The following is an 11,270-nucleotide window of genomic DNA, read 5'->3' as shown; positions in this document are numbered from 1 at the left end:
ATTACATTTCTTTTCTGATATAAATATTATGAGTAAAGTTTTGGTGTCTATACTTGAAGAAGCTATGAGCACTGGAACCCACTTATAATTAATGTGAATATTTCCATAGAATGCTAATTTGATTGGTCATTTATTTCTTCATGTCTAGTCATTGATATTTGTCAAGATTTATTACTTAAATTCAATATCATGATTACCTTTGGACCTTATTAAATATATGATTCATTAACATTTATCTAGTGATTCTAATTTTAGATCTGAGATACAGCTTGGTCACCTGTTTATAATCAAAATTGTAAAATAGATTTTGAGGTACACTCACTGATCAAGAAATATCCAAATACAGAAAAAATAGTTAATAATATTTTTTAAAAATTAAAAATAAGTTAAATTCAGAAAAAAAGTTATTTTCATCACCTGAAGAACATTACTGAATACAGTCCATTAAATGTCTAAGAACACAATAATCCAATGTATTTATTATACATAAAATTAAGACTGATACTAACAGGGAAAAATGAACATCATTTCAAAATCTAGATTTATTAATCATGCAATATCCAACATGAAAGCATGTAAAATGATGGTACCCTGTGTCTTTCATACAAATGCAGAAATTCCATTGATTGGAATGAAATAGTTTCTATCTTATGTTTCTTAGAAATTGGAATATAAATTTTGTAGGTTAAACTTTTCCACTCAAAAATATTGAGAAGTTTAGGGAGTTTTATTTTAAATATATGTATTGGTCCAATTTGTCTAACTTACCTGAAAAAAAGGATTTTAGCAATCTGCTATTGCAGTTGTTTGAAATGTAGTAATTTACTATACCCAACCATACATAGACACAAGGTAAGAAGGAAGCCAAAGAATAAGATTGGTTTACTTTGCTCATCCACATTTTTTTGCTCTATTCAAATGTATTTGATTTTTTTAACTTATGTCTCACTTGTCTCCTAGAAATATTTATTCCAAAACTGGCTACCTGCTTACTCCTGGGCAAAGAAAGTGACTACCCTGTTTGTTTGTTAACCTCACTACTCCAAGAATTTCAGCTTATTTTTCATTTGATTTTTTTAAAAGCATAGCTCCCTTTAATTCCCAGGCTCACTTGCAACTCTGTAAGTTGGATCCTTAACTTTGACATTTGATGACATAATGGCAACCTACTTCAACCATCTCTTCATTTACTTGTAGAATTCTAAAATGACATTGATTTAAAGGAAGAACATGGATTTTTCAAGAGTCTCTTTAAGGCAAACTTCACATCCTTATTCCGCAGACTATAGATTAGGGGATTCAGCATGGGTATCACCAGAGTATAAAACACTGAAGCCATTTTATCAGTGTCTAATGAATGGTTAGTTTGTGGTTGCACATAGATGAATAGCAGTGTCCCATAGAAAACTGTGACTGCCATCATATGTGAAGCACAGGTAGAAAAGGCTTTTTTCCTTCCTTCTGATGAATCTATCCTTAGAATGGAAAAGACAATGTTGAGATAGGATACTAAAACTATAGTAATGGAGAAAAACAAATTTGTAGCTGCAGAAATGAAGACCACTGTTTCTGGGAAGTAAGTATCAGAGCAGGATAAAGCTAAAAGAGGAACAATATCACAGTAAAAATGATTGATTACATTGGAAGAACAATAAGACACAGAGAATACACAAGATGAAACCACAATAGCTGTAGAAAAGCTATAGATGTACGTGAGCAATACTAGCAGAAGGCAGATCCGTCGAGATACCACCACCATGTAGAGCAGGGGATTACAAATGGCCACATAGCGGTCATAGGCCATCACAGCTAGCATGAAAACCTCAGCCACGATGCAAAGCAGGAAACCACCAAGTTGGGTGGCACATTCATAGTAGGAGGTGGTTTTCTTCTTTACCAAGGAATTAATCAGCATCTTAGGGGCAATTATGGTAGAATTGCCAAGATTGATGATAGCCAAATGTCGGAGGAAAAAATACATGGGAGTTTGAAGTCGAGCGTCAAAACTGGTGAGGGTGATGATGCCCAGGTTCCCTGCCACTGTCAGCCCATAGATCACCAGGAAGACCAGGAAGAGGGGAATCTGGAGCTCTGGACACTCTGAGACACCTATGAGAATAAATTCAGTCACCCAGGTGAAGTTTACAGGAGCCATGTAAGAGTTTGGAAAATCATCTGTTTGGAAAAGAAAAGAAGTGGTTACTAACTTAATGGAATTATTTTCTAGGGCTGCATTTAGAAGACAGGGAAAACTTCTTGGGTGAATTATCCTTATTATGCAGTAAACTAACTCATTTATTAAACTCAAACTTCTAATTTGATAAACATTGCAATCATTTGGGAGAGAGAAAAGCAAATTTTGGATATGATCCAGCATAATGCATCATTTGGGGAATGTTTATTTCCTTACAAGCTTATAAAAGTATGCCTATGCTATTACTTTGCAAACATTAAAGCAACATTCAGTATCTTATGTCTCTTGCACTGAGCAGAAAAGACTTCAGGAATCGAATGTGGCTTCTTATAATTTCTTGCTGTATCTCAATAATAGATATTCTACCTGCAGCCATGCTTCATTCACTTTATTCTACCTTGTTATAATTTAACTTATCAATTCTATCATACATATGTTCACTTTTTTCTTATTTTCCATTTTATTTATACAGTCAAGAATACATGGAGATATATCCTCATATCTATTGCCCTAGTTACTTATTTTTCAGCTTTTTAAATCTGACATCTGTAAAATGTTATCATTTTGGTAACTTTTTCACACTATGATTTACTCTATACAAGTTCCTTTTCCTTCTTGTCATGATATTTTCTCTTATTGGAATTCCTTATATTATTTCCATTGTGTTTTATTTTTAAACACCTTTTATTATAGAATTTCTGATTGTTATTTTTTAAATTTATAAAACATATCTGACCTTAATTTTTAGTATTTCAAATGTTTAAAAATAAAATTTTTGATATTTTAACAATAGTAAACATCCTTACTTTATAGTGTTTCAATGATAGTTGTATTATATATATTTGCTAAATAATCAGTATGCTATTGTAGTATGCCCAAATACTTTCCTGTAGTTGTTTATTTTAAAGTTTGTAAACTGAATCTAACTAAATCAATTAAAGTCCCTTCCCAGCACGGGTTATAGATCCAGTGGTTCCAAAGACATCCTGCCATTGTCTCTTATTTATAAATTTGGATCTAAGTTCCAAAGAGTCAGGACTATATCATCATAAATGCCTAGAAGTGTAAAAGTCCAGCATTGTTTCCATTTTCTCTTCTTCAGAAAATGATGGAAAAGAAAGAAAAATAGAAAATGATTCTGCAATAGGAAAAACAATGAAATGACAGCATAAAAAGAATCAGAGAAGTTAGACCAAAATGACTCCTAAATCTGTTGAGTATCTAATATGAATTTGTATCTGACAACAAACATCATTCTTTCTCTTGACTTCTTTGTATAACATTCTTTATTTATTTACCAAATATTTGTTGAGTTCCCACTCTGTGCCAGACAATGCACAATCTTCAAATAAATCACTTTTCCCTCACCTCATAGATCCTCCATTCCACGGATGGGTAACAAACAAACACCTGGTAAAAAAACATAAACAAGATACTTGCATATTTTGATAAGTTCAATAAGTGAATTAAACAAAATAAACACTGCTACAACCTGAAAAAATATGTAAAATATTAAGGGATAGCTTTTCTGAGAGGGTAACAGTTGAAATACAACCTGAGAGATGAGAAGGAACCAACAATATAATAAATCTGAGAAAGAATATTCTGAGATTCCACATAGGGGAGCATTTCCTGAAAATGCTCTAGGGTAGAAAACAGCTCAGATTTTTTGTTTAAGGGGAGACATATTGGGCACTAGTGAGACTGGGTTGTGTGGGAACTTGAACATTATAAGAGACAGATAATGTAGGCCAAAATAAATTTTTGTATATATTCTAAGTGAATTGTAAGATATTGAGAAGTTTTAAATTAGGTGAATTTAAGTTTTCAAAGTATTTCTCTAGCTCTTTTGAAGGTGATGAATTGTGGAATGAAAAGTAGAGGTACAGCATGAATGAAAATAAAGAAAAGAATAGAAAAGTTGTGGCAAGATTCCTGGTGAAAGATTATGTTTGCTTGTGTCAACATGAAGGAGCTAAAGATAGAAGGGACATTTGACACACATTTGGCAACATAAACAAGATGACCTACTAAACAAAATTAATATAATGAATTATATGAGACATATGTGACAGAATGATAGACAGTGAATCACCCACTCCTGTTTGCCTTTTGCAAATGGGTGAATGGTCATAACAATTTTTGAATATTAGAAGAAAAGGTGGAAATAGTGTGGCAGATTGAATTGTGTATCCAAATTTGAACATGTTCTTCATCTTAGTCCTCATTCTGGTGGTTGTGGACCCATTGTAAATACGATCTCTTGAAGATGTTACTACAGTTACAGTGTGACCCAGTTGAATCAGGTTGGTCTTTAATCCAGATTACTAAAGTCCTTTGTAAGCAGAATAAAATTCAGACACAGAGTGAAAGCCAAGGGTGAAGAAGACAGAAGTCATTGGAACTGGAGAAGAAATAAGACATTGCCATGTGACAGAAAATCCAGGGACTGAGGATCACCAGAAGCCAGCCCCAGAACATCAGTCTTTGAGGAGAAATCATGCCTTACTGATGACTCAATTTTGAACTTCTCTTAGCCTCAAATCTGAGTGCTAATAAATTCCCATTTCTAAGCCAACCTATTGTATGGTATTTGTTTTATCCATCAAGAAACCAACACAGGTGGGATTGAACAAAACGAGATTTTGAACACGCCAAGTTTTAGGTGCTTATGAGGCATTTAAGTAATCATTTAGACAAGCTAATATTTAGGTCTGGAGCACAATTATGTGGGTAGAATGTGGATACCTGAGAAACATCAACCTAGATGATGATGCATTTATTTTAACTATATTGAGTTTTGTATTTTTTGAAATTTGTAACAAAACATTTATGATATGCTACTTAACAAATCTGCAGCTCTGTCCACTGAGGAACAACCCTGTGTTTTTGAAATTCTAGCATGCCCTTCTGTTCCAAATCATTGGATATTACTTCTGTGTCCCCTCTTAATGCATCTTTCTTATTTTGCCTTTTCTGTATTTTCAATTTCTAAAGTTCTGTCTTCAGCCTTCATGTTCTCCTTTCCCTCTTTGGGCAAGCTTTTCAACAATCAGCCAGTACAAATGTTTCCAAATTGTACCAGTCCCAGTCTTTCTCCTAAAATCCATTATGTTGCTGGCTTGCTGCCTTCAATTGGAAATGCAATAGCAAAACTTTTAAAAACACCATTTAAAGTCACAGCCATGATATTTACTATCTATTATTCCTTTCAGTGCACTGCATTGGATTATTTTTCAATTTATATAAATTCTGTTTTCAAGGCTTTACTTTTTCCCTTCCAATGTGTCCCCCTTATTTGCTTCCCTATGCCATGGCTTCATTAACAATGCCAGTGGTTATTGCAATATCCTTTCCAGTCTCCATGTCTCAATTCTCTCAGATTGGCTTGTAGGCAAATAGTAGTAATTAAAGCTTTTGGGGTAGGTAAAATATATACTCTGAGCTAGTCTTTAAAATAATTGAATGTGTTATAGTCTCTCAACACATTCTTTATTCAGGTCCATGTCATATATTTTTTGTCATACTAACCCACAGGCACATGTTGAACATACATTTTCATCTCTGGTCCTCCATGTCCTTGATCATATGATTCTCCTGGGACTGCTCCATTTTATGTGAGAGGTGGCATCTTATGTGAAAGAAATTCACCCATCAATTTGTAACAATGGCCCCATGTGATCAGAAACTAGAAATTGGTGTCAAATGGGGCTACCAAACTTAAATTTGTAGTATTTGAGGGTAGCAATCCTGATCCTTCTCTAGGTAATTTCCCTCTTATGAAGAATAATGAGTATTTGGGAGAGTAGAAATATTGGTGATTTGCCTTTAAATTATTACCAGTTCTTTATGGCTATGGAGTAATTTTGATATCCTAAAATACTTACATTTTGCAAATATTTTCCATGTATTTAGAATTTTCTTTTATTGTAAGATGACAAGGGAGAATAACCAGGATGTAAAATAATTCCTGAACATTCTATTTTAGGTCAGTTCTTCTAAGGGCAATCCAGGAAATGAATATTTAGCTCCTGTGTTTTATTTTCCCCTTTCTGCATAACACCAGAAATCTTGGGTTATGCAGCTTGTTGTCCTGCTCCTGCTCATGCAGTGTCTCTCCTCAAATGAAGAGCCTTCTTTTTGATGTCTTCCCAGCAAAAATGTATGGGTGGTTTATTTTGCTTAGAAATAGATGGTCTATCTAAACATGTTCCAATATTGCACTGATTATACTTTATGCTTCTATATGTATTTCAGTGTATACTATCAGATTTAATGAGTAATTTTCTTGAGAGTTTATGATCCATAGTTAAAGTCTCAAAAAATTGACATTATTTTTAGTTTGAGTAGTTGCTTATCTATTTTAACTTCACAAGTTATCCTGTGAAATATGCAATTTTATTTTAGTTAACATTGTAAAAATACAATTATATATACTGTCTCAGTGTGCAAAAATCCATTTTTTATTAATTATACAATTGATTTAAGTGTACAAGACATAATGATGTCAATTCTAACTTGGAGACATAACTGGATCATATTTGACACCTGTATTCCCAAAATAATTATAAATCTACAAAAACACTTAGTTGAAGAATTTTATTACTTGCTTTTCTTAACAGCCAGTGCCTTCCAAAGACATAATTAAGTGGCTTACTTTAAGCTGCAAGTTTTAGATTTTTTAAATGTCCATTATACAAAAAATGATCAATATTTTCTACCCACCTCTTGTAGAGGATCTGCTTCTACTTCTTAGTGGGTGTTTCTTCTTGACCAAGGCAGTGAGAATTGATGGAACTTTCTAAACCTTTGTGACCCTATCCCTGAAGCACAGTAACTTCAGGATCCACAATTGCCTTTTACCTCCTTGGAGCCTGTACCACCAGGAATTCATTCTTTAACAGAAGCTCCTCTGGGAATTCAACCAGGCACCCTTTGGGACCTCTTTGTGACAGTCCAGGTCTAGATTACTGAACTGAGTCAAAGTCCATGGCATCTAAGGGACACAGTGGTTAAGTGTATCTCCCAAAGCAGCTCATTTGTCTTCAGGGATTTATTTCTGTAAAAATGGCATGCTGAGGAGTTAGGAGCCAAGTGTCTAGCAGTCAAATAAAGGCAAAGTATATCTATTTACTTACATAGTGATTCTACTGTAAATATTTTCATTATGTCACTTTCTGTTGGAATTTCCTCCCATTTTGCCTCAAGGAATATAATTAGTACGTTCATTGCTAAAAGGATGATGTGAAATAGAAGTTAAAAGGAGAATGGATCCTCCAAAGAATAACCCTCATGGAATAAAATTATTGTTTTACTCTTGTATTTGTGGTAAGCAAAAGGTAGAAGGTAAACTACTGGGAAAAATTCAAATAGTATTTACAAGCAAAACTCTTTTGTTAGATTAGAATACACCTTTAGATTTCCACATAGACATATTTTTTTAAAACACTGAAGCTTATATATATATATATATATATACACATATATATAATATATATACATATGTATACACATGTGTATATATATATGTGTATAAATATATATATGTGTATATATATATAATGGCTAAGGGGATTATATAGAGACAATTCTCTTCCATGGAGTTTAAATACTCTTTTTGGCAAGACTTCTTTTCTGGAGTGTCATAATATTTTTCCCTATTGATCTTAAATTTAAAGATAGAGCTATATATATAATGCCATTTAGGTAGAGTATAAATGCATGCACAAGGAACAGAAACAAACATTTTGCAAGGACAAAATAAGCAGATTCACATTAACTGTATAAAGATGTGGCAGAAGAGATGGTTAAATGAATACCGTTAAAGGGAATAAGAAATAAATTTAAAAAGAGCTACACTTTGCTAGGCCTACTGATGAAGATATGCCATGAAGAGAGGAACATAATTATTCTGAAAGGTCCAACAAACAGTTTGAAAGAAATATATTTTCCTTGTCAGTTAATACACTTCTGAATTCAGTTCTACATATATATATATGTTATTAAAATATATAAATAAGAATATTCATGAGAAAATTATTCAGTATGGAAAAACATTGGAATCAAATTAAATCTACTTCTCAGAAATATATTAAGTAAAATACAGAGATATATATTTCATAAAATGTAGCCTTTAGAATTCCATTTATATCTATTACATAGAAATTTAGGGCAAGCTACTGAGAAGAAAAATAAAAATAACAAGCTAAAAGTTATCTTATAATGGTTTCTTTGAAAATTATATTAAGATATATGTATTAGGGTTTTCTAGGGAAACAGAATCAACAAGAGATATCTATGAATATAAGATTTTGTAAAAGTGTCTCAAGCAACTGTGGGTATGTATGACTCCAAATTCTATAGGGCAGGCAGCAAACTGGCAACTCCAATGAATGTGTTTGATGAATTCCTCAGGTGGTGAGCTGGAAAATCCAATGCAGGTGTTTGATGAACTCCTTAGGAAATGCTTTGCTGGCTCACTGAAGGAGAAAAATGTCCTCTATCTGTCTCACTTAAAAGTCTTCAACTGATTGGATTAAATCCAGCTGATTGAATTATCTCATTCTAGAAGAGTTGACCTTCATTGATGTAATCAGCCACAGATGCAGTTGATTGATGATTTAATATACCAGCCTTGTAGTTTATTAACCAGCCACAAATGTCCTTGCAGTAACAGGCCAGTGATTGCTTGACCAGACACCTGGACACCATCACCTGGCCAAGTTGACTCATGAACCTAATCATCACAGTACATCCCTTGTCAACTTGGCAGTTACACACATCACCTTAAACCATAGTTTATCTCTAAGTAGAATACAATAACAGACATGTATTTTGCCTAACCGTACTCCACTGTCCTGTGTACAAACAGAAAGGCAGAAAATCTCTCCAGAATAGGGTGAAAGTCCTTGGGTGACTTTAACTCTCTTAAAATTGATTTCCTTTAACTTAAATACTGCAGAATGAACAGTACAGCTTATGTCATATTACAAGGGGATAAGATAGAAAAGAAAAGAAATATTTTTGCTTTACAGACAAACACAAACATACTCAAAGCTAGGAGGAACTATTCATGCCATCATAGTCCTTGTTTCTGTAACTGGTCATGTGGTTGTAGTTCATATTTACTACTATGTTCTTCCACTACCCATTCCATGTTCCCTTTACCCCCAGCAAGCACTTCAGTTGGCTGTGGTTATTTGCCTGGTGGGGTGACCCAAACCTTCATTCCTGAAGTTTCTTGGCCATTGGTAGTCCTGCCTGGATTGGGTTATGGCAGTTTTCCATTGTCTTTAACCACAGGGCATGGTAGTAGTAAGAGACACCCTAGGGGATCTCCTGTATTCCAGGAAAACTCTTCTTTACCTCTATTGTGTACTTGCAGTGCTATTTCCCCCAATAGGATCAATCTCACCAACCAGTATAGTAATCCCCTTCCTTGCCTGTTGATTCAGAGGCATAAGAAGCCCAAAGTAGCCAGGTGGCAGTCTTAACATCCAGTTCAATGGAATTATTGTGTTCCCTGGTGGAAGCACTCCTCCTTTTGGAACTAAGAATTGTAGACCAGCAGAGTGTAAGCTTGCAGGGACAGGAAGCAAAAATTTTCCTAGTGGATCACTAGGAGTGATAGTGAATGGTGTCACTCCTTTTTCCACCCCTTGATTCCTGGATCTGTGAATCCTGGCTATGGGAGAAACAGCACCATAGAATGGATGCTGATTTAGAACATACACAGCCTCCTGGGAATACTGCTCCATCCCTGCAAAGTATTGCCACCTAGTTGGCACCATAATTGAGTCTTCAACAGGCCATTCCACCGTTCTATCAACCCAGCTGCCTCTGAATGATGGGAAACATGGTAACACCAGAGAATTCCATGAGCATGTGCCCATTTCCTCACTTCATTTACTGTGAAGTGGGTTCCTTAGTCAGAAGCAACAGTGTGTGGAATACCATGATGGTGGAAGAGGCATTCCATAACTCTATGGATGACAGTTTTGGCAGAAGCCTTGTGTACAAACCCATATCTGGAGTATGTGTCTATTCCAGTGAGAACAAATTGCTGCCCCTTCCATGATGGAAGTGGTCCAATGTAGTAGGCTGATCACCTCAGGTAATGGTGCCATACTGGGGACTGAGTATGGGTCTATGTTGCTTGTAGTTTGGGCACTCAGCAGTGACTGTGGCCAGGTTGGCCTTGGTGAGTGGAAGTCTATGTTGCAGAGCCCATGCATAACCTCTATCCCTACTAGCATGACCACTTTGTTCTTGAGCCCATTGGGCAATGACAGGTGTGGCTGGGGAAAGAGGCTAATTTACCCTGGCATTATAGTATTGAGAATACCTTCTTCACCAAAAGGAGGAAAAGAAATGAAACACAACAAAGCTTTGGTGGCTAAGAGATTTCAAATAGAGTCAAGAAGTCATCCTGGATGTTAGTCCTGTGCAAGCTTCAGCCATATATTGCAAATTGCTACAGTATGCCAAACCCCAACCAACAGTATTCCTGAAAAATCTAAAGAATTACTTGGGCTCTAAGACTCTATGAAAGTGATGTTTAGTAAGCTTTTTTTTTTTTTTTTAAGAAATTTAAGGCCTCCAGATTGTTCCTGTGACTGATAAGCCCTGAAACTCAGAGGAACCCGTCCTTCCAACTACATCAACCAGTTTTATGCCTCTAACCCATTTAGTCAATTCTCCATTCTAGGATGAAGAAGTTAAAATGTTCATTGCCCAGATAGCCCTGAAGATTGGGGAATGATCAGATGAGAATGAGGAGATGTAACCATGAAGTTAGAATTTAACAATTTATTATACCTACTGACTAATTTTATAGATATTTCTTTTTTAGTTTCCTGTGTATTAGAATAGCCAGATGGAAATTCCAGAAATTATTGAACTATAATCCAGTAGACTTGATCTTTGATAATGATGGTATAACTATATAGCTTTTATTGTGTGACCATGTGATTTTAACAGGCTTCATGTGCCGATTTGGCAATGACAGGAGTGGTTGTGGAAATAGGCTGACTTGTAATCATTGAATGGGTCATCTTAACAACTTGATCATTAAAAT

At 34.8% G+C, this 11,270-nt stretch overlaps 1 protein-coding gene across 1 annotated transcript; it reads right to left on the bottom strand.

Annotated features, from left to right (window-relative positions):
- Nucleotides 1-1,201: 1,201 nt before the first annotated feature.
- LOC119536767 (olfactory receptor 8J3-like) lies at nucleotides 1,202-2,155 on the bottom strand. The gene has a single exon (XM_037839530.1). The coding sequence runs from the start codon at nucleotides 2,153-2,155 to the stop codon at nucleotides 1,202-1,204; it is 954 nt and encodes a 317-aa protein (XP_037695458.1).
- Between the last annotated feature and the right edge of the window lie 9,115 nt (nucleotides 2,156-11,270).

This window comes from Choloepus didactylus, chromosome 6 (genome assembly GCF_015220235.1).
Source record: "Choloepus didactylus isolate mChoDid1 chromosome 6, mChoDid1.pri, whole genome shotgun sequence".
Classification (NCBI taxonomy): domain Eukaryota; kingdom Metazoa; phylum Chordata; class Mammalia; order Pilosa; family Megalonychidae; genus Choloepus; species Choloepus didactylus.
Note: the sequence above shows the minus strand (reverse complement) of the source record. Positions and strands in the feature narration are given on the sequence as shown.

Bases quoted from the DNA above. Each gene is read 5' to 3' on its own strand.
- LOC119536767 (XM_037839530.1), bottom strand. From the start codon at position 2,155: ATGGCTCCTGTAAACTTCACCTGGGTGACTGAATTTATTCTCATAGGT.